The sequence below is a fragment of the Podarcis raffonei genome, chromosome 1 (assembly GCF_027172205.1).
Source record: "Podarcis raffonei isolate rPodRaf1 chromosome 1, rPodRaf1.pri, whole genome shotgun sequence".
Lineage (NCBI taxonomy): Eukaryota > Metazoa > Chordata > Lepidosauria > Squamata > Lacertidae > Podarcis > Podarcis raffonei.
In genome coordinates this window covers 132,678,820-132,702,953 of record NC_070602.1, presented here as the reverse complement: position 1 = coordinate 132,702,953, position 24,134 = coordinate 132,678,820, and the positions used below count along the sequence as shown (strand labels likewise).

The 24,134-nt window shown below is 43.0% G+C and overlaps 1 protein-coding gene across 1 annotated transcript; it reads left to right on the top strand.

Annotated features, from left to right (window-relative positions):
• Positions 1–21,343: 21,343 nt before the first annotated feature.
• Positions 21,344–21,839, top strand: LOC128402975 (40S ribosomal protein S23-like). The gene has a single exon (XM_053367486.1). The coding sequence runs from the start codon at positions 21,392–21,394 to the stop codon at positions 21,821–21,823; it is 432 nt and encodes a 143-aa protein (XP_053223461.1). The 5' UTR covers positions 21,344–21,391; the 3' UTR covers positions 21,824–21,839.
• The last annotated feature ends 2,295 nt before the right edge of the window (positions 21,840–24,134 follow it).

The window sequence follows — 24,134 nt, the reverse complement described above, 5'->3', positions numbered from 1 at the left end:
GTGAATTTGGGCTAAGGTACTCTATGTGCTGGGCCCGGGGGTAACCCGAGCAACGCGGTCCAGGTCCGGTCCCAAATCCAAGGGTTCCACGAGAAGTCAGTCCAACAGGGCCAAGGCAGGAAACCAGGCAAGGTCAGGCACAGGATCACAGACACTTTCTGGCAAACAGCAACATTGCTCCCACAACCTGGGGTGGGGTCCAGCAGCCTTTTATCTCTGTTGGGGTAACGGCCGGTCCTGATCCCCCGGTGACACACCTCCCTGTCTCGCCCAAAGGTGAGCACTCCTCCTGTGAGTACTCAGGTCTCTCCTTCTCTCAGACCTCAGTCTCTGCAGCTCGGGAGATGTCAGTGGGTTACTAGACCCAGGGGCCACCTCAGCCTCTCCTGACCCAACTGGTAGTGGAGCAGCTGTAAGTGATGGCCCAGCTGGAGGCAACGAGGTAATCATCGCATCTGGAGCCAGGGCAGGCTCAGGCTTCTGACTCGGCCCAGCTGGTGCTTGTTGCCGGGGGCACTTCAGGATCAGGCCCCAGACTAGGTTCAGCTGCCACCTGAGGCAAAAGACTCCTCTGGCTCCGAGCCCGAGCCCGAGTCCCAGGCCATCACACACTATCTCAGCCGCACCTACTTCACAGGGTTCTTGTGAAGATAAAATGGGGAAGCAGGAGAAAAGTGCATGCCACCTTGAGCTCCTTGGAGGAAGAGTGGGAAGCAAATATTGCTATTATTACTGTATATAATTCTTCTTCTTAAAAGAACAGAATCATACAAAATGTAACAAGCCTCTGTAGGACCACACTCCAAAAATAATTTTTCCATGGACCAAAAGCTTGGCCAATGTAATATGCCTGTAGCCTTTTCTTAAAGATTTTTCCGGGGGTGGGGGGCCATTGCAGCTAGTGGAAGGGATCAGTATTTCTTCTTTAACCACTTCTGTTCCAACTGAGGTCTTGCAACTCTTAGCTGTGGTGAAACTTGGGTCTTCCAGAGAAAATGCCCCAGTTGAATGGTCATTTCAGTGACATTGCCCTCATGAAGGTGGTCCAAATCAGACATGGCATATAGATCCATGATCAGGACACCTGGGAGCAGGATTGTAATCCTTTCACCACAGCCAAATCAAACCCTGCCCTCCACAGATGCTATTAGTTGGGAAAGGACAGGTCCAACCTAATTTCCCTCCGTTGTGTGTTCATGGGGTGGAACTAGGGGAGAGAACGGGGATCAAAGACTGAAGGAATGAACCAAGGAGGGTAAGGAAACTCTTCTATGTGCCAAAGAGTCAGAAAGAGCAAAGAAGTAGCAACAAAGACAAATTGTTTATTTGTTGGCAGTGTTCGTTCTTGTCCTCCAGAAGCAAACAAATCAGAGGGAAAGAAGCTGAGCCACATGGCCCCACAGCAGGAAATTCTTTTCCATGCTGGGGGAAGCAAAAGGCTTGCCAAAAGGAAGCGAGCATCTCCTTGATTTCCCACAGTGAAATCAACCGCAGCAGACATTTTTCTTGCAGTGGCTTTTTGTGGCAACTTTTCTTTACTTATTCTTCAAAATTCCATTTCATATTTTTTGGACTCTGTTCTGTCCAATACATGTAAATAGGCCAAATAAACCCATGCATAAATTTATCCCCCTGAGATCAATGTAATATAAAAGTATTTCACTTGGGCTGTATCATGCCCTACATGTTTATATGCATCTGACTGAATCTTTCCTGCACTCCTTCCTCGCTTCTTCCACAATATTATGTAGTCAGAACTTTATGTGAGTGTGCACGTTGTTGCATCTATACTCTGAGCATAACTATATATATATTTTAGATTGTATACATTCTTTTGTGTGTGGTTGTGAAGTAAACAGGGACTGCTATCTGTAGTGAGCAGTGAGCTGACACACACAGGAAGGTTTCTAAGCTTCCCCACCCACTTAAAAACATGGGATAAATTCCCAACATCACCTAACACAGCATCATTACTCAGGCGCAACTCAAAAAATTGTAAGCGGAGGAAAAGATTTAAGCAGCCCAGTGGATCTAGATGGAGACACTTGGATGTCCCTATAGATTGTATGTGGATTGTGACCTGTGAATGTCAACTTTAGTACTGTTATATCCTGTTCTGACCCCAAGAAACCAAGGCCTGTAGGTGGCTTAGTCAGTCAGGTGGCAGACAGTGTCGGGCTTGAGTTGCAGAACCTTGGATAGCTCCAAGCAGTCAACAGGCTCCTACAAAGCTCACTCGCACCACAATCACTCCTGCGAAGGAAGTCCACACACTGAAATGGAAGTGGAACCCAGTCCATGACATCATGCAGCTCCTCAGCTCCACCCCAAGATCCACACATTGAGTGTGGACACAGAGCTGTATGAGCATAGACTTACACATGACCAGAATCCTATATGACAGCATGGAAGCCTACAAAGACAGACCTCCAGGCATTCACCACTGCAGATGTCCATGTGTGTTGGCCCAGGGTGACATGCGTTGCCTTGGTGTCCCCACTGCCTGTTCTGCTCATGAGGTGGCCTACCATGAAGTGGCCTAAAGTCTGAAAGCTACGAGCTACGAACTGAAATACAAAAAAGGGAGGTGTGAGGAGGTCAGGGAAACAAGCAAATGAAAGACAAGACACGGAAAGATTGATTTGTTTTTAATTGTTTTTTATTTTTCTGTATTTTGTATTTTTTGCTTCTTTTTTTCTTTTTCTTATTTGTGTAATTTTTTCTGAAACTTTAATAAATATCATTTAAAATAAAATAAAATAAAGTCTGAAAGCTAATGGAAGCCTTTTATTCTACCATACCCCATTTTACCAATGCAGAGTTCATGTTCCTTGGAATGTGGAAACTCAAGGGGTGCATCAAGAAATAATTAGATACTCTGAATTTCAGAACTTCAGAATTTCATACATACAAATTTGCACACACATTCATGTTAAAGGATGTACAACCCCTCCAGTAGTACTCTATGAATGTTCATTTGGAAAAATCTGTGATTAACAGCTATAGTGGGCCAATTCACACAAGCATTATTTTCAACATTTTGGCTTACTCTTCTTCATCTGTGTTTACACTAACCTGAATATTGCATCATGTGGCTAAATAGTTATTAGTCCTGGTAGTATATTCGACACAATAACGTGCTCTTGCTAATTATATGTTGTATCCAATGCTGCACATGCAAAGTTCTGCTAATGCAACAGGACTTCCCTCCCCTCCCCTCTCCCCATACATCCCCCAAGTCTGATCTTCAGGGGCAGCCCATCCATGAGGCTAGGCGAAGCCATTTGCCTTGGGCGGCAGTTCTGACTCCTGCCCTGCCCCGCCCCCCACCATCCCCACCAGGGCTTTGCTCATGCCACCGACACAGTGCCATTACAGTCACCACTCCCACTGTGCCCTTGCTGTCGTCTTGGGGCATTAGTGTGGACGCATCCACAGGCAAGGGAGCATCAAGGTTGTGACAGTGGGGCAGGAAGGGACTGGCATAAGGGAGTAAATCTGGAGCAGATTTTGAGGGTGCATGGGATGCTGAATGGAAGTGGAAGAGGGGAGGAAGTTCCATTGCAATTACACAAATCTATTGAGCGAGTGGAACAATAGTGTTGGGTACAACCTCATCTTTTCTTTCAAACGACAGTGTAGTGTTCTATATATCTTATGTATGCTGTTATAAATTTATAAAGGTAAAGGTAAAGGGACCCTGACCATTAGGTCCAGTCGTGACCGGCTCTGGGGTTGCGGCACTCATCTCACTTTATTGGCCAAGGGAACCGGCGTACAGCTTCCAGGTCATGTTGGCCAGCATGACTAAGCCGCTTCTGGCGAACCAGAGCAGTGCACGGAAACACCATTTACCTTCCCGCCATAGTGGTACCTATTGATCTACTTGCACTTTGACGTGCTTTTGAACTGCTAGGTTGGCAGGAGCAGGGACTGAGCAACGGGAGCTCACCCCATCGTGGGGATTCAAACCGCCAACCTTCTGATCGGCAAGTCCTGGGCTCTGTGGTTTAACCCACAGTGCCACCCAAGGTATCACCAAATGCTGCACCAGCTGAAGTTTCTGAAGTGTCTGTAGAGACAGTCCTATGCATAGCATGTTACAGTTCTCTATCCTAAAGGTTACCAAAGAACAGATGACAGAAGTTAGGCTATCCCTGTCCAGACAGGGGTGCAGCTGGGCCACCAGCTGAAGCGGATAGAAGGCACTCTGGGCCACTGAGGCAACCTGAGCCTCAAGTAACTGCAAAGGATCCAGGAGTACCTGCAAGGTGAGCATGCTCCTTCAGGGGGCGTGTAACCCATTCAAGAGCAGGCCACCTCCCAGCCATCCAGTCTAGGGAACTGCCCTCTAAGTACCTCAGTCTTATCTGGATTGAGCTTCAGTTTGCTGGCGCTCATGCAGGCCATTACCGAGGCAAGACACTGGTCCAGCACTTCCACTGCCTCACCTGCAGATGTAAAGGAGAAGTAGAGCTGTGTGTCATCAGCATATTGCTGGCAATGTACTCCAAACCTCTGGATAACTCCAGCCAGTGGTTTCATGTAGATGTTAAACAATGTGGGGGATAGGACTGAGCCCTGTAGAACCCCACATTCAAGGTTCCCAGGGCTGAAAAACATTCCCCAAGTACCGTATTTTTCTCTCTATAACACGCAGATTTTTTCTCCTAAAAAGGAAGGGGAAATGTCTGTGCGTGTTATTGAGCAAATGTGTGGTCCCTGGAGCCGACTAGGGTGAGCGCAGGAACAAAAATCAGGCAAAAATCAAATCGCGTGTAGGAGAAGGGAAACCTAAAAAGAGGAAGTTGCTGCTTTCCTGCATTCTGCCTCAGGGTCTTACTGCCCATCCGCTTGTGTTTCGTTGCTGTGTTTGCTCAAACGGAACAAAGAGCAGGCAAATCCCCTCCCCTCCAGGCAAGCAGAGGGGAAAGCAGAGCGTCCTTCCTTCTAATTCCTCTCCCTGCTCCTGCTCCTCGCAGGCAGCCAGAAAACATGCAGGTGGGAGAGAGGGAGAGAGAGAGAGAGGGCTGGCTTGGGTGGGTGGGACTTTTGCCTTTCTTTCCTCCCTCCCGTTAAATCCCTCTCCTGCATTCTTAGCCAGCTGCTTCTCTGCACACCCCTCTCATGCTCCTTGCCCTTCTGTGTTTTTCCTTCCCTCCCCACTTAAAATGTAGTTACAAAGCACGGATCCACATGGATCCTCAGGATCTTTGCATTGGGTCACCCCAAATTCACCATCAGATCACATAGCATGTCCATGGCTACAGCCTGCACCAGAAAAATCACGCACCCACTGTTGCCTGGGGCCACAATGGTGCAAAGACGTGGTTACAAAGCTTGGATCCACAGGGATTCTCAGGATTTTTGCATTGGGTCACCCCAAATTCACCATCAGATCACATGTCTGTGGCCACAGCATGAAGCACAAAAATGATACATCCACTGTTTCATTCAGAATTCCCCCCCCCTTGTTTTTCTAACGATGTGCGTGTTATGGTCAGGTGCGTGTTATAGAGCGAAAAATACGGTGACACCGTCTGGGAACAACCATCCAAGTAAGACTGGAACCACCACAAAGCAGTGCCACTGACCCCTAACATGGACAGCCACTTCAGAAGGATATCATGGTTGATGGTATCCAAAGCGGCTGAGGTTTGGGGGTGTCAAAGCTAATTTCGTTGGAGGAAATAGCTAGACCCAAGTTTGTATTAGGGCGTAGTAATGGTTGTGGTGGACCCACTGATACGTCTCTGTTATTAGCACATGTAAAAGCTAGTTTTTGGGTGCTGCTGCGGTGAGACCCTCCATAAGTAGGCTCAGGTTTGTATATATGTGAAAATGAAGCCATATATACTGCAATCTCTGCTGTGCCTAATTAATGAAGAAAGCACAAACCCTGGTTAAATGCCAAGACCCCTGGAATTCTGTGCATAGAAAGATAGAATTGTAGAGTTGGAAGGGGACATGAGGGTCATCAAGTCCAAACCCCTGCAATGCAGGAATGTTTTGCCCAACAGAGGAGACTGAGGTGGAATGGATATGTGCTGATGTTTTGGTTGGAGAACAGGATTACAAAGTCCATGGAAGTATGAATTTTGAAGGGTAGCTGTCTCTGTCTGCAGTTCCTAAAGTCCAAAGTTGGACCAAATAACCATTTTTTGTATGCCCGGACAAAAGTAGTTGTCTATGAAGTGTGTTAAATTGATCACTTTCCAGAATCTCATCCTCCCCAGATGGGATTTCAAAAAGGCTATTGCCAGAACAAAACGCAGAAGAGAAAAGGAATGTTTGAACTGATATTTACGTGTTTAGGAGTAAAGGCATTCTGGGTGATGCAAAGGATGATAATGGCTCTCTCACCTTTCATCGTCATGTAGAAGAAGGAATTCCACAAAACAGGTGCAGATTTTTCACACCTTGTATGTCCAGCTGCACCTGCTAAGATTCCTTCCTCTATACTGTATCTTTAATAAAATTACAGGGCCCCTGAACTCCTGTCACTCTAATTACACTGTATGTGCAAAATTTAACTAAAGCCATCACCACATAATTTATTCATTATTTAATTAATTTATTAGACATCTGCTTGTGTCGAGGTGGCTTATGGTATAAATATATAGATGGAATTTACGCATGGACTTATGCAGGCAGAAGATGTAAACACAAACTGATCTAACAGCCAATAAAACAACCTGTCCCCTCGAGTGTACACCCCTCCGGGTACTCTTGAGTCTGTCTCTCTCCTCTTGCCAGATCTGAGCATTCATTGCTGCCCATGCTGGAATCATTAGGTGCTCTGGCTTCCTCTCTTTCCCTGCTGGTTTCCTTTTGTGAAACAAACTCTCATCTTTTTGGCCAAGGAATGCCATCTGTTCTGTCTCTACAATCCAGCTGTTTCGCCTCCTTTAATCCCACCCTATTCCCCTGGTGTCTTGGGAAATGCTACTGTATTCCAGTTTGTTTTGATCTTGAAATTAAAACCTCTTTGCACCCATGCACCCCATTCCACAGCTGCTCATTAGCCTTTGGATAAAAGTAAGGATTACTTGGGCCATTTTGAAAGGATGGGGTGGATGGCCCAAGCAGAGGCTCCCCATTGTAATTTTAACACTTATATCAAGGTGCCTCTCTAATGAGCCACTCTGGGGAACTGTAATTAAACTTAAAAAATCAGGAGTCATTTTCTGATTTAATTTTTTCTGTACACTAAATCCAGGCTACAGGTTTGTGGAGATGGGGCAGGAGAAAGTAAATAGTTCCTTTTTAATTTACTTTTTTTAAATAGAAAGCTGAAGTTTGGTTTAGGGTTTATTATTTCAGCAAGTTAGAGTTTGCTTGTTTCTCTGAGACACCAGTCTCCAAATTATCAGGTAAAGGTGTGGGAAGAAAGAATATTTTCATCCACTGGCTGCCTCCAATCTCTCTCAGTTCTGAAGTAGTATGTCAGCGTTTGCCCCTTGATTTGCTGCAAGCTGCCTGCTATATTTCTGTGGCCCAAGCAGTGAATGCAATTCACACAGTTTCTAAGGAACATGGCTTTTGAACACCCGTTGTCTGTGGAAATTTATGGATACAAAAAAGTTACTAACACTTTTTGTCCTGAGCGGTGTGTGGGATAGAGAGACAAGTTTATGGGGTGAAACTATTTGTTTGAATTGTTTTTGATATATTAAAAAACCAAAGAAAATATTTTTAGGAGGGAAGAGAGTGAATGCAATGGTGCCCTCACTTGCAAGATAACAGAAAATCAATCAAGACATGGAACCGGGTGCATCTCAAGCAAGTCCTATCTTCAGAACTATCTTTGCTGCCTGGACTACACCCTGAAAATCCAGACATAAAAGTTGTTGAGCTTTTTAAAATTTTGCCCCAAAGTTGCAAAATCTATAATAATAATAATAATAATAATAATAATAATAATAATAATAATAATATAAATGAAATTCACCAAAAACTACACTTCTGACATGGGCTGACATACATCCGGATTTTCCAGGACATGCAGCACTTTCCGGCCCGAATGCTGTTTACTAGGGGCAAATACAGGCGATGTCTGGGAAATTCCAGACATGGAAACCCTATTAACTACAGCCCTTAAAAAGTGCAGTACTATGAGTACTACTGGGCTGCTAAAAGGGAAGGGATATTTTACATGAATGAATCAAGATTTGCTATTCATATATTCATGCACTGAGTATGACATATTGTGCTACATAGATAGCACATGTAGGAGCCAATATTATCTTTTTTTTTCTTTTATAAATTTTTATTCATATTTGCACATATATCCAGGAAAAACATAAACAAAAAATCCACCACATACCTTATACAAATTATATCCACTTCACAAATCATAAATAAAACACATAACTGAGTTAGTCTCAACTGAGCCTTGGACTTCCCTCCACTCCTTTGGTAAGTATCGAATAAATTATATAGTCGCATACTTTTTAACTCTTTTACATAGGCCTTTCCCGCTGTTAGAGTTATTTCAACCCCGCCAGTGTCACCTGAGATTTAGATTCCATATACATTAAATATTTCTTCCAATTATCATGAAATTTCTGTTCGTCTTGGTCCCTTAATCTTCCTGATATTCTATCAAGGAGCCAATATTATCAACATTCAGTTGGATGTTTTCAAGAAGGCCTGCACAATATAAGACTGAATGCAGCCCTGACTCAGACAATTGGCCTGTGAAGACATTGCAAGTACTTCTGCTTCCGGCTTTTGCAATGTCTCTTGGACTGAGAGGCATGGGGTGGTGTGAGTTTTTCCAGCCAAGAGCCCTGCATGGCCACCTGCACCTGAGATTCCTTCAGGGTGTGGTTTCTAGGAGAGAGGAAGCTTTGTGCTTTGTTGTGAAGAGTGGAGGGAGAGCAGAAGCAAAGCAAAAAAAAGGAAGAGAAGAAAGGAAGAGAAGAAGAGGGCTGCAGAGAGACCTGTGTGGTGCATAAAGATAAAGCAGAGAGAAAAAGAAGGGACAGTAACAGAGATGGAGTTGTAGAAAGATGTAGAGTGGGGTGGGGAGAGAAAGCAGTGAGATGAGGATGCAGAGACACCAGAGAATGTGGATTGGACCGGAGGGAGAAAAGGATAATGGAGAAGTGGCGGCAAGAGTCTTAATAGCACAAGGATGGAAGAATGAGGAAATCCCGACGAAAGAACAATGGCAAGAAAAACTGATGGACTATGCGGAATTGGCAAAACTGACACACAGACTACGTGACAAGGAGAACTCTGATTTCAAAGATGAATGGGAACCTTTTATGAAATAAACATTTACAAACTTTTTATTGTAATACATAGATAGGTAATTTGAGGATCTTTACAATTTTATAACATGCAGACAGAAAGAGGTGTTGAGAAACCAGAGAAAGGAGCTGTGGGAAGTCTGGGGGTGAGGTGGGAGGTTGGGTTTTCTGTTTGGGGTGGAGGGGGAAAAAGGAGGGGGGGAAACAATGTGGGTGATGTATTTTTGTTAAAATTATTGTGTTGAAATTTCTAAGAATATATATATATATATATATATATATATATATATATATATATATATGAATGATAATGGAGAAGCTCAGAGAGAAACGGAGGGTGATGCAGAGAAAAAGCAAGCAAGCCAACATGCTCTGCAGTCCAGAGAGGAAATTAAACAGAGAATGGGTAAAAAACAAACAACCACTGAGCCCTTGGGCTGCTTCATAAAAAGAAATGAAGGCAGGAGCACAACATGCTTGCAAATGTTCATGGTCTCATGAACTCATTTGTATGTCTATGTTCTGATCTGATCATGATGTGTTGGATATTGACTGGGGAGGTTTGCTTCAAATTGCGGAGGTCACCAAAGCCTCTCTAGCCTGACCCTCGACTTGCGAGAATGGGATGGTGGAGCCATGCACCCACCAGGCCTTCAGATGACAGGACATACTGCCTCAGCCCATCAGGTACATTCCGGTGACAGATAAATAGGCCTTGTGTGAATGTACGTTTTCTGGTACTTTTTTGCTTTTACGGTTTGGATTTTTTGTTCTGTTGCTGCTGGGTTGTGTGATTGATTTACTCTTTTAATGTTGTTTTCTATTTCAATATTTGTTTGTGAGTTACCCTGGAGAACCTATAGAGGATGGAAGATGAAAGATAGAAATAATTTTGTATGTAAATCATTTTTTAAAATCCCGCTTGCCTGTCTGCTCAAATCATTGCCTTTTTCAATAATAATTTTTATTAGTTTTCAATTACAGTCCAATAACAGCCTCATTATAACAATACCGATTTATAATACAAATCATTCAAATACCAAATTATATAATTATATAATTTAGATAAAGTGGGCCCCCGTCTGCTAGATTTGATGATTTTCTTTATTTCTGCATTCCAAAATCTTATTAATTTCAATTACATTCCGGTCATAATAATTATTCTTCTTACAACTGCAATATTAATAACTTCTATTCATGTTGACACATTAAATGATTTGTAAAACTACAAGTGAGGAACTCAAACTATATCCTTGTTCTTCCTGTGTGTGGCAATTATTCTATTCATGGTGTTTCTTCCTGTTCTTGTAAGATGTTATGTCTTTCATTCCCCTGGTTGTTGCTGTTATCCGTCATGCCTTGGGTGGAGCTGTCATCCCATTGTTGTTCCAGAAATTTCTCCGCCGCAATGGCCGCCTCCTGAGAGGGGCCGGAACTGAGTTCCAGTGAGTTCTGGCTGGAAAAGAAGCCCTATGCATAGTGATTTGGATTGTACTCCCCTTATATCCATTTTAATTTGCTCCAGTTATAACTACCAAGCAGGGAGATCTCTTCCATCTGATCAGAACTGTTCAGGTAAGCACTGGCAAACTTCAAGGACCAGTTCCAGGAGATCCTGCCCTGCCCTGATATATGAGCCCTGCCTTGTGTTGTTTAGGTATTATTATTATTATTATAGGTGGCGCTGTGGGTAAAAGCCTCAGCGCCTAGGGCTTGCCGATCGAAAGGTCGGCGGTTCGAATCCCTGCGGCGGGGTGCGCTCCCGTCGCTCGGTCCCAGCGCCTGCCAACCTAGCAGTTCGAAAGCACCCCCGGGTGCAAGTAGATAAATAGGGACCGCTTACTGGCGGGAAGGTAAACGGCGTTCCATGTGCTGCGCTGGCTCGCCAGATGCAGCTTTGTCACGCTGGCCACGTGACCCGGAAGTGTCTCCGGACAGCGCTGGCCCCCGGCCTCTTGAGTGAGATGGGCGCACAACCCTAGAGTCTGTCAAGACTGGCCCGTACGGGCAGGGGTACCTTTACCTTTACCTTTTAGGTTTTTAAAATCATTTTTGTTCAGGATTTTGAGATGGGTCAATAGGGAGTAGTCTCTGTTCTTAGTCTCATATTGATGTCTTTGGATGTGATATTTTAGATAAGTTCATTATATAGAAGTATTCAACATATTTTACTGCTTTAACTATGATTGTGATTATGCTATTTTATATGTTACATGGTTTCAAGTTGTTTTGACTTTTGTAAGGTGTCGTGGATACTCTATTTTGTGTAATTGCTCTAAATGTAAATAAATAAATAGAGAAAATAATTGTAATAATACTAAATTCTATTACATTCTGGATATATATGCAATTACTGAAATATGAAAAAATCCATTTAACAGCATTTAAATTATCATTATTGATCAGAAGCGAAGCCTCCACCAACAACTTTGGCTCATCAATTTAAACTTTCTTTGTGTGCTAAACATTTCTTGTGTTTTGTGTGTGTGTGTGTGTGTGTATTTGGTATTTAGTAGCCTCTGTGAAAAGGATGAGTTGTAACTCGAATAAATAATCCAAACTGGAATTTAAGAATGGGCATGGCAGAAGTATATCCTGAAAATGGAATGACCAGAAAGTGCTTGATAAAGGCCAGATGTGCTCATTAGGGAAAGGAACCCCCTGAGTTGGAGCGCAGTTTTGTCTGTGTGAGCAAAGCTAACAGAAGGCCTATTGTAACCATGTAAGTGGTGCGAAGGCATAGGGTGGAATTTCAATGATCTTGAGGCAAGGGACCACTTAGAGATCTGCAAAACTGGCAGCACTCTGTCCAAACCTCACTGAAAAGACCACGCTTAGACAAAATGTTATGTTAAAGCAGATTTGTTTTTAATGCAAACATGGTAACCATAAACTTATTTTAAAGGTGCTTTCAGGAATCATTTCTCCTCCATCCACACAGGAAGCAAATCTCTACAGCCTGAAATATCCTTTAAAGATACATTCAGCTAACTGGAGACAGGGGGTAGTTATTATTCGAGTGTTCCTGGGGCCCCAGACACACTAGCAAGCTGAGATTTATCTACCAGAAAGAGCAGTGGCAGAGCCCTCATGTTGTTCTGCTACCCTTGTGACATTCAGGCCATGCCAGTGTTGCTTTATATAAGAAGCCATTGCTGAAATGGAGCTTAATTCATAAAAAGTGCACTTCCATGGTGAAATGTAGCATATAAGCTCCCAATCAAATAGCAGTTGGCTACTCTTCCCTCTTTTTTACAGTTAAATAGTTCTGTTGATCACTTGCCCTCAATATTACAGCTGATAACAATTCTGTTCAGGGGGAAAAACACAAAGGGAGAGAAGATTCCTTGCTTGAGGCCAATGCAGAACTGTAGCAAGAGCAGTGTTAGTGAATGTGGGGCAACCCATGGCCCTTTTACACTTTTTTAAAAGCATTTCATAATTACATATTTTAATTGTAATTATGTGCTCTGCCCATGTAACACCAATCTTAGAAGATCTGTGCTGGCTCCCAGCGTATTTCTGGGTGTCCTCTAAAGCCTTGAGTGGCTTGGGACTGGTCTTCTCCCAAGAGTTTAAGACCAGCATCAGAGGACCTTCTGCAGGTGTCCACAGCAGGTGAAATTAGCATGGTGGCAACTAGAGTTAGCCTTTTCTGTGGACAGCCCTCCTCTATCAAGGAAGGGAAGCCCCAAGCCTTCTATCATTCAGCCCCAGGGTCTTAGCAATGCTCTTGCTACAGGAGGGCAAGGCTGTGAACTGCTGTGCCATATCTAAAATGAGTTAAATCCCAGGGTAAGGAGACCGAAATGGTGGTGGTGGGAAGTTATTTCACATGGTCCCTATGCTCCAGTCTTCTCCCATTCTGAAATTTGAACCACCCCCCTTTTCTTCCAGTATCAATCGATTTCTCTTTCTGTGGTGATAGAGAGGCTGGCAATAAAGACATAGAATACGTATTGGAAACCCACAGTAAAGAGGCTACCAACTCAGGAAGAGTTTGATGGGGCATATTGAAGCCTCTTGAGCAAATAAATGGCCACATTTCACCAGCCGCTGCTTCCTGCTCGGAGGGGCACCACCTATGAGCTCCCAGGCTCTGCTCCAAAGCCTCAGGAAACCTGGCAACCTGGCTAGTGAGTAGCAGTAGCAGAAGAGGACAGGATAGGGGGCTTCAGGACATTATGTAGGGGAAAGCACAGTAAGAACCAGAACCCTCTCCAGTGAGTGCAGGCACGTCGTGCCCTTGGGCTACATTTAGTCCAGATAGCAGGCATCTGCCCCACTCCTCACATTATGCCTGAAGCATGCTGTGCTGCTTTGCTCTTCCACGAGATCCTCTGTCAAAGGCCTCTTGTAATGGTTTAGAAGTGGGCGGGCAATCGCTTCCTGGCACAGCATAGAGAATCCCAGATAAATTTTGTGAATGTCCAAGAACTTAACCAGATACAGTGGGAAATGAGAACAGACTCCAGGAATTGACTGTCAGCATTTATCTATGTATTTCCAGAAAGCTAAAATGTTATGTACTGAAGTTCTCACCCTGGGCCAGCAGGGGGATACTGTAGATAGTTATGCAAATGAAGGATCGAAAGTGACGTTCAGTGATTGGATAGTTTGTATGCAAATGAAGGATCGAAAGTGACATTCAGTGATTGGATATTTTTAGAAAGTTGTTACAGTAAGAAGGTACTGGAGCTCTATATAAGCAGGCTGGCTGAGCCCTTCAGCTCAGTTCAGTTCTAGCCTCAGAATAAAGAAGAGCTGTTTGAAGAATCGCTGTGTCGTCTGATATGTTCGCCCACAACTTAACATAAAATTATGTATTTCTCCTTACGGGCATTCACAAAATTCATCTGGGATTACGATCATTCGCATGTGTTGACATTTTGGTCATTTATGTGAAGTTTTCCAGGATGGTTAAAGAGACGTTCCCATTCAACTTCCAGAGTGAGAATTGGTGAGGCCTGAAACATACCCCTGCCCAAGCTTCATTGTCTTGCTGAAAAGAACTGCTCTCAGGTATCCTCCTGTCTCTGCACTGTAGATTATTTGTTTTGTTCCTATAGTGCCATCTGTGTGTCTGATGCTTTAAAAAAGTGCAAGAGACCTGTAACCTAAAATTTGACACAGGAGACAACAGAGAAAGTGGGAGGAAATGGGAGGCGCAAGTACCGTAACTACGTCAGCTTCAGACTATGTTACTGAGATCTCCTGCTCACACCACTTTCACCATTCCTGAACCATCCTCCCACCATTGCCAGAGAGCCAGAAGGGAGGTGGGAGGGTCACATGCAGTCTCCGGCTCAGAGATCAATGGCCGTACAAACAACCATGGCAAGCAGCTGTCCTTCCTTGTAACATGCTGAAAGCAGGCACACCTAATCAGTCACCCATAGGCTACTCTAATGTCTATTTTGACTTTCTTACCTGGGATGACAGTGTCTCATACATTTCCCGCACTGCTGTCTATTATCTTGTCTGTCAAGAAAAGCATTCTCTGTGAAATCTTCTCCCTCCCTCTCTCTCTCTCTCTCTCTCTCTCTCATTATTGAGAGCCACAGACCAAAGCACCCTTATCAACACCTTTAAATCATGGCGCTGAATCAATTAAGAAATGCTTATTTTTGAAAAATTAAGCCAGCCTTTCTGTAAGCGGGTGAGACTGCCAGTACATGTATGGGAAAATGTCCTTCTCTGCATGAGCAAAATACAGTGGTACCTCGGGTTACAGACACTTACAGACGCTTCAGGTTACAGACTCCACTAACCCAGAAATAGTACCTCGGGTTAAGAACTTTGCTTCAGGATGAGAACAGAAATCGTGCGGCGGTGGCGCAGCGGCAGCGGGAGGCCCTATTAGCTATGGATTAGAGAAATATCAGATAAACATACATTGGCTGTTTTAAGGGCCGAATCATGAATGTGATCTTAACTGATTCTATAAAAAATCCTAGCAATGTTCCATGTGAGAAATAAATTGCAAGAAAGGTTTGACTAAAATCTTTACTGCAGATAATTGCTGCTGTGTATTAGTTTCAGAGAAAAAGATTTCTCAAAACAAGCAATAACTGTAGACCCCTGTAATGGTCTATTATGGGGGTTGGGAATCCAAAAGCAACTGTGGTATAATGCTTTTATTAAAGGTAAAGGTACCCCTGCCCGTACGGGCCAGTCTTGTCAGACTCTAGGGTTGTGCGCTCATCTCACTCTAGAGGCCGGGAGCCAGCGCTGTCCGCAGACACTTCCGGGTCACATGGCCAGCGTGACGAAACTGCTCTGGCGAACCGGCACCAGAGCAGCACACGGAATGCCGTTTACCTTCCCGCTATAAAGCAGTCCCTATTTATCTACTTGCACCCGGGGGTGCTTTCAAACTGCTAGGTTGGCAGGTGCTGGGACCGAACGACGGGAGCGCACCCCGCCGCGGGGATTCAAACCGCTGACCTGACGATCGGCAAATCCTAGGCACTGAGGTTTTACCCACAGCGCCACCCGTGTCCCTTAATGCTTTTATTAGGACCAACTAAAAAGTTATAAAGAAGTAAGCAAGCTTTTGAGTTCTTCATGAGAATCTCTGTTAAACTAAAAACAAAAAACAAAAAAGCAAAAAAGAGGATGGCAAGAGAGAAATAGGCATTGCTGAGAATGATGAAAAACCCAGTTTGTAATAATCTTGATATGGATAAGAAGTAGTATTATGCAGCCGCAATTAGGTAAGACTATGCATGATACATTTCATGATAGATTTCAAGCGGCACCAAAGGCTAGCAGTACAAAGAAACAATTTCTTTGAAAATGTAAAAGCTGGCAGTAGAACAAATGGTATAAATTCTAGAGTGGTAATGATAGAAAATTAAAAAATATTTCCAGGAAATCCAAACCATGTAATTGAAATCTCAAATACCTTTGAAGATTTACAAGTCATAAAAAAGAGGGAGGAAACCCCTTACTCCTCTTGGAAGTGTATAATATTCATTGTGACTTTCTGTTCTTCCGCCTACAATTGCTGGCAAATTCCAGCCGCTTTGCAGAGTGCTCTGAGTGAGGAGCCACAAGCGGCAGCATAACAGTAAATTTGGTGTCTGCAAGGACCCTGCAGAAAGCATGTGATTTGATTTCAAGCAACAGGTGCTCAAAAGTAAACATTGTATAGCACTGAACAACACAGACATTTCAAGTTATTTTTAAAATAATAAATATGGAAATTTGTATGACAACACATATAAAAATACATATATTTACACATCAAAATCCTCATTTGCTATGGACTTCCTAGTCTCCTAAACCTATTAATGCCTTACAATTCCACCAAACAATAATTAATTATGTAATTTCACAATAACAAATAATTTAACCCTGCTTCAAGATCATTGTAACACAGATCTTCAATATTCCTCCATAATACTTAGTGTTTTAGAGATGCAATTAATTTAAATAGCTCAATTTGCTCTCACAGCATTTTTGTGTAATTCTTTGGCACTGAAGAAAAATGCCCCCTTTTCTTCCCTTTTTTTGACACTTCTAATGAAAATAGTCACTGAATTCATTTACTTACCATCACTTTCACTTGTCCGCAGTAAAATCATCACACATCCAAATCTGATTGGCCTATGTGGCATTATGATGTAATCCCCTTCACTAAGTGCACTTTGTCTGAGTGTGCGATTAGCCACACAATTATTCCTGGGAAATGGAGAAAGAAGGAGCAGTCAGGAATGTGCAAAGAAGAGCACTAAACCAACAGCCACCAGAGAAAGGGAAAATAGCATTTATCTCGATGGGATAAAAGTGAATATTTGCACAAATTAATTTTTTTTGCTGGGGGCGGGGCAGGGAGTAAGGTTCTACTCCACCAAATGTAGTAATTTCTGCTGAAAAACTGGAACTGGGGTTTGTTTGCTGGTCCTTCCCATTGTTCTCGCCCTGAGTGTACATTTACCTTAAGGGCATGAAGATGAGTCACCATATACAAATGTAGCCCAAAGGAGGCCAGGCTGTCTGGAATATTTAGCTGCTGAGAGGAAAAGCAAACTATAATGTTAAAATAAATATTCATTTTGGGCTTTTCTTGTCATTTTACAACTAGTTATTTTGCATTGAAAGCATTTTGTACCTTTTCTGTTTCAAGTGCTGAGTTTGTGTAAAATTTATGGTTAATACGATCCTTTCTACCAGAGAAATTAAAACCAAAATATCTCCTTAACTTCAGGACTACATCAAGAACACAATAAGCACACCAATAAATCAGAGGGGGAAATTCTTTGGTATTCATTGCAGAAACAGCTCCAGGACTGGGTGAAGGGCCTTATTCCATAAAATCATCACAAGGCAGCAACAATAAAAATACTCTGCACTGCAAAATGAGTGTTTTCCATCCTGCATTTATTGTAATATTACCGTGGAGCAATCAGGCTCCCACTGAATCCATCTGCAGTACATTTGGATGTTCATAAACATATTTTTCACCACCATTACACTCAATATCAATACGGGAAGTTTCAATTTGCAAGCCTAAAATGATTTCTTTATCTGTTCTCAAGCTGTGCCGTCGGAATGAATCCCGGTGATCTATGGCTACAATTACTCAATACTGGATTAAGTGCAGCTACATTATGCAAATGGTTACTGTGATTAGGAAACTGCCTGCAGGCTAATGTGCTGCCAAAGAATACCACGCCATTTTAGAAGATCTTGTTCGCTCTCTACAAATTCAGATGTGAATCACCATTTTTGTTTGTAACTAAATGCATATCGCATGAAAATGTAAGAATTACAGACGCTGATAAATTTGTATGTAATATCTGCCCCCTTCCAAAAATGACTACCACAGTTTCACTGCCCTACTGCCTTCCTGGTTCAGAACTATGGTTAAGCTGCTGGATCTGAAGAGCCTTCTTGGTGGAGGCCCTGAACTGATGCCAGCCATGAAGACTGGCCATGGGTGCTTGGGGGCAGAAACAGCTTCCTGCTTCAGCCAAGCCTTGCTTAACTGACAGGTTCTTCATGAGTTCTGTGGATTCCTATATCCTTTGTCATTCTTATGGTCCCAACTGCCGTTTTGTCCCAGAACTCCTGGTTCCCAGCTCAACGTTTTGCTTCTAGCATTTAAAGTCCTAAACAATATGGGAACAGCCAGGGTGAGGCAGCCATCTTGGGCAAGTGAAGCAAAGAGAGTGTGTGTAAGATAAAACAAGCGGCACATGCCTTTATTTCCTGACAGAGGCGGACTTTGCTACTATGGCGCCTCAGCCAGGCCAAAATTTGGTGCCCCCTTCCAGCCCTTGCTCTGTGCTGGCCTGGGCAAGTGCTTACAGGGTGGCATGTGAGCGCCCTTTCCGCTTGGCGCCCAGTGCGGGGAAACTGGTCGTGCTGCCCTAAAACTGCCTCTGTTACTGATGAGAGAAGTCCTACACATGCTGAGATTTGAAATGGCAAGTTCTCAGTGAGTTGGCTTTTCCTTTCACTCACTGCTAAAATAAGCTTGGTATTCTCGCTGCCTTAAATGAGAAAATGAGGTTGTGCACTCCCATTTATTCCCTAGGACTGGGTGAGTTAGGAGCCTTGGGAAGATCTCCCTAGTAAACACAGATCCTGAATGCCAAGATTGCAAGTGACTTTTAAACAGGCACTTAAACACTGCTCCATAACACAGCTTCAATAATCCTTTCTTTTTTCTTCCAGCATTTAAAAAGAGCCTATTCTGCTGAGGATTTTTACTGAGGACCAGAACAGGGTTTCTTCCTCTAGGTGTCCAATGCTCAGAAGTTTTTCTCAGATGCTTAATTTTTTTATATGATTACAAATTCTGCTGCTGTGGAAAGTTACTTCCTTCTGCCCTGCAAAATTAGCTGACAATTTCTAAGGACCTGCTTGTGAATGTCCAAGTGCATACGTACCAGAAAACAGAGACTTGTTTACAATTTCCTTCCTCCTTTTATTTTTTTTATTTTTCATTGTTCTTCTTTCTTTCACACCCCATGTGTGGCATATAATGATGGACGGCTGTGAAACTTCCCTAAGCAATTTTTTCGTGTGACACTTACATTGTATCAGTTGGAGAACACAAGTCCATAGGAAGCAAAATTTTAGTTTAACTTTGCATATGCCCAAGATTAATCTACAAATTTGACCCCTCAATTGCCATCAGATCTACAGCTAGCATTATACATATGTATTACAAATGAAAATCAGGTTGATTGGTGAACAAACAGTAGATTTATGTTGTGTAAGTCTTCAGAAAGGCTTCATAACGGAAGAACTTGCTGAAGCAGATCAAGGCTTATCAGTATGCATTTACTTGACATTGGTAGTAGTGAACAAAGCACAGTGTAGGTAGGTGCTTAAATATAAAAACTCCAAAGTTTAGCTGCATTTAGTTCAATTCCCACCAAAACACTTCGATTTTTGAAAAAGTAGATTGTTAATTCCAGGCATCTTGATGTTTAGAGAAAAAGGCTGCCTATGTATTTTGCGCATGAGCATAGTAATATCCATGTAGCAGCAAAACCAGATACCTTCATCTGCCTCAGCTGCAGCAAAACATGTCTGCCCTCTGGTAGCACAAGGATGGAAGACTGAAGAAACCCCAACTAAGGAATCATGACAAGAAAAATTGACGGACTATGCAGAACTGGCAAAACTGACATATAAGCTACAGGACAAGGATAACTGTGACTTTAAGGATGAATGGGAACCCTTTACAAAGTATCTGAAGATCCAACAAAGTGAACTGGACTCCTTGGCAGGTTTTGAATAAACATTCACAAACTTTTTATTGATAATAATCAGCTAAATAGTTTGAGGATCTATACAACTTTGTAACATGCAGAAAACAGCAGTCTCAGAGAAACCAAAGACTGGAACTGAGGGAAGTCGGGGGTGGGGGTGGGGTGGGGGTTTGTGTGGGGGGGGAGGGAGGAAAAATGGGGGGGGGACACAAGGATGATATGTTTTTGGATAATATGTCTTGTTTTAATTTTGAATAAATGTCTGCCCTGCGTTGGTGTGCAGACGCTGTGACTCTCCAACGGATTGACTTCACTCCGAAGGCAAACTCTTACATTGTCTTCCAAGACAGACAGATGCCAGCAATTGAGCCTGTGTCAGGTCAGTGGTGTTCCTCCAAAGCAGGCCAAATGTATAATTGGCATTATTGTTTGTATTATGATGTGGGAAGATTCGATTCAATACCAAATGGAATGTTAATAATTGAAAATTAATAAAAAATATTTTTTTAAAAAAGCATGCCAAAGGTGTTATGTGTAAAAACAAAGCCATCTCTACATCTGTTGTGGTAAACGTCTTCTAGTTTCCTAATATTTCTATATTTGGGATCAAGCGTAAGAGTCTTGGTACGTCTAGGAATGTATCCATCTTCACCTAAGCTTGACAAGTCAACTCAAGCTGCCTCTTTCAACCAGGTCTGTGGCGATTCCTAGCTGTGATTATGTGCTGCAAGTGACAAAATAAGAATCCTTCTATGAAATGTGACAGTTTAGCAAAATCATTAGATTTCCCTGTAAACGTCATTGCCCCACATGTGCCCACTGCAACCACTTGGAGCAGCAGAATGGGCACTGCTGCAGCTGCCACGTGATTCCCACTTGCGTTTGTAAGAACTCGGTCATTTAGTGTAGCAGTGCTTGCACTTTGGAACTCCCTGCCTAGGGAGATCAAGCAGGCGCCTTCATTGGACTCTGTTCGATGCCTGCTAAAAACACTCCTCTCTAGACAAGCCTACATGGGTGCTTAGAAAGTCCAGGTAGTTTAAATCTGTTTTAGAATTTTAAGTTTTGTATTTTCTGAAGCAGGGTTGTAATTTTTTCTTGGTTTTACTGTTTTCTCTTTTGTAAAACGCTTTGAGGCTTTTTACAACCCAGCAGTACAGTGGTACCTCGGGTTACATACGCTTCAGGTTACATACGCTTCAGGTTACAGACTCTGCTAACCCAGTAATAGTACCTCGGGTTATGAACTTTGCTTCAGGATGAAAACAGAAATCGTGCTCTGGCGGCGCAGCGGCAGCAGGAGGCCCCATTAGCTAAAGTGGTGCTTCAGGTTAAGAACAGTTTCAGGTGCCCTCTCTCTCAGGCTCCTTTGGGCGAACCGGCAGCCACTGCAGCAGGAGGAAGATGGGCAAGTGCCGTGGGCTTCAGACAGCCAGGAAGCTGCGCAGTCATCGCCGAGACCAGAAATGGCATGACAAACAATACAAGAAGGCACATCTGGGTACTGCTTTGAAAGCCAACCCTTTTGGGGGAGCTTCCCATGCCAAAGGAATTGTCTTGGGAAAAGTTGATGTTGAAGCTAAGCAGCCAAATTCTGCCATCAGGAAGTGTGTCCGAGTTCAGCTCATCAAGAATGGAAAGAAAATAACAGCCTTTGTTCCTAATGATGGTTGTCTGAACTTCATTGAGGAGAACGATGAAGTCCTGGCTGCTGGGTTTGGTCGGAAAGGTCATGTTGTTGGTGACATCCCAGGAGTTCGTTTCAAGGTCGTCAAAGTAGCAAATGTTTCTCTCTTAGCATTGTACAAAGGCAAGAAAGAGAGACCAAGATCATAATATTGTGATGCTGCATTCAGCTATAATAAAACTTCTCATTTGACAAAAAAAAGAACAGTTTCAGGTTAAGTACGGACCTCCAGAACGAATTAAGTACTTAACCCGAGGTACCACTGTATAATTTTTTTATGAAATAAAGAAATAAACAAAACATATGGGCAATTGCTTTTTAATTTTTTTGTGAAAGGGCTATTGGGGGCTGGGGAGCACAACACCCTTGCCATCCACACCAAGTCCCTGTTCTCAATGTTTACTTTTTTAAAAAATGAGGGGTTTGGGGGGCTTCTTGTTGGTTTGTTGGGGGAGGGGGTCTGCCTGCATTTTGTGCCTGTGCTTTGCTTATTTGTGTTTTCCCCCGGGGGGGGGGGAATAGGAGTGGGCAGGATCTGAGCAGCTTTTCTTCTGCAAAAAGGAATACGTATTTTCTAGTGCTGTCAGTGTCTTAGATTTCCAGAGGTGCCCCTTGGTTCCCAAACGTTGGACTCTGGTTTCTTCGCTCAGCATATTCCCTTTCCTCTGCCCCCTGCTCCCCCCCCACCTGATGCTGAGGAATGCCCTCCCTGTGAGCCAAGAACTGTATTCTGTTCCCCGTAGGTTTTCATTTACACAACACACCGACTCCACCCAAATATAATGGGAAAACGTGTTTTGGATGCCTCATATGCAATTCATTTTGTGTCTCTGTATGTGACAGAGGGAAAAAGAAGGGAAGGAGAGAGAGGGAGGGAGGCTGATTTAGGAATAGGAATTTGTAGAATTAAGAGAAACAGAACCAAGTAATTATATCGGCTTCTGATGTGTGTTCTTTTGCATTCAGAATAAGATGACATTCAATATAGAACCTGATCTCTGATGAGAAATACATCTACCCAAGACTCAAACTTCAGGTGACCCAGAGTTCTGGTTCTTTCCTGTGTTGTTTAACCCCCCGGCCAGCTGTTTCTGAGCAGCAGAAGAACACCCATCCACACCAAGAAGGGCTGCTTAGCCCTCTCCCAGTCTCCTCAATTTAAAGCTGGTTTTTCACACACGGAGGCAAAAGAGAATTGCTGGATCTTTCCCCCCACAGCCTTTCCTCCCACAGGTTGGAAGAGCAGCTTTGGGAGGAGGAAGGATTAACAGGGGAAAGACTCTGCTAGCTTGATAATAACCTCTGTTTTCTTTATTTTAAAAAACAAAATGACTGCCAGCTCACACAGATCTCAGCTAGTGGAAGGGAGGCTATCTAGCCAGCATCTGCAAAATGCTGCCAGTATTTTTTCCCTTTTAGGGTAGATGAAGGTGTTTTCATGCTTCCATCTCCCTCTAGTCAAGTTCCCCTTCATTTATATATTACACTTGCCATCTTGTCCATGCAAGTGCCTTCCTGCCACAATACAGCTTTTCTTTGCACCATTGCAGAATCTTGTGCAAACTCAAATGTTAGGGTCAGAAGTTTGAACTAAGTAAGTCAATACTTGGTTCCTTAGGGCTGCTTAGGTCCTGGTAATCACATTTGCATATTAATCCTCTTGTTATGAGTGCGGAATTTGGACTCATGGGGCAGCCTTTGGATCTCATTTCTTTGTTTCATTTGGTCTGTATTATGGGAATTTGAGACTTGTCTTCTGTACTACACTATAGACATAGTGTTTTAGCAGTTGAACCAATGATATATTGCTCATTAATTCATTCCAGGGTGTCCATCTTTCAAATAGCTCAGTTAATCTAATACAGAAAGAAAATCATTCCATTTCCCCAGACTTATCTCTCTCCCTTAGCAAATTGCTGTTATCCCACTTACCTACTAATAGACTCGTGCTTTATCAGAAAGGGCTAGTCATGAACTGGAAGGAATAGAAAAATGTGAGTGAAATTAATCGAACATCATTTGAGAGATGTAATCAAATTCCAACCCCAATATCTGCAAAGGGTTTGCATTGCTGCCTGGCAGTGACAGATACTTCACCTCTTTCATCACCTTATCAAGCAAGTTGTGAAATGAAATATTTAAGTTGACCTGTTCATTCCCAAATACACAGGCTGTAATTCCATTTTAAAATATTCCAAAAGGAACCAACACCTTGCTATAGACATTGAGGCTTTTTCTTGTTGCAACAAATACATGCAAATCTTTTGCAGATCTGCCTTTCTCTGTGGATTCTGCATCCTACTGAAATATCACTAATTAATTAGTATATCAGGAGAAGTCAGTGCCTACCAATTGATGATTTCTTTGAAACTGCATGTTCAAGATCACATTTTTCCATATCATGTGGTATGAATAGGACAGTGCTTTGAATACATACATTTTACAAGGGAAATATCTTTC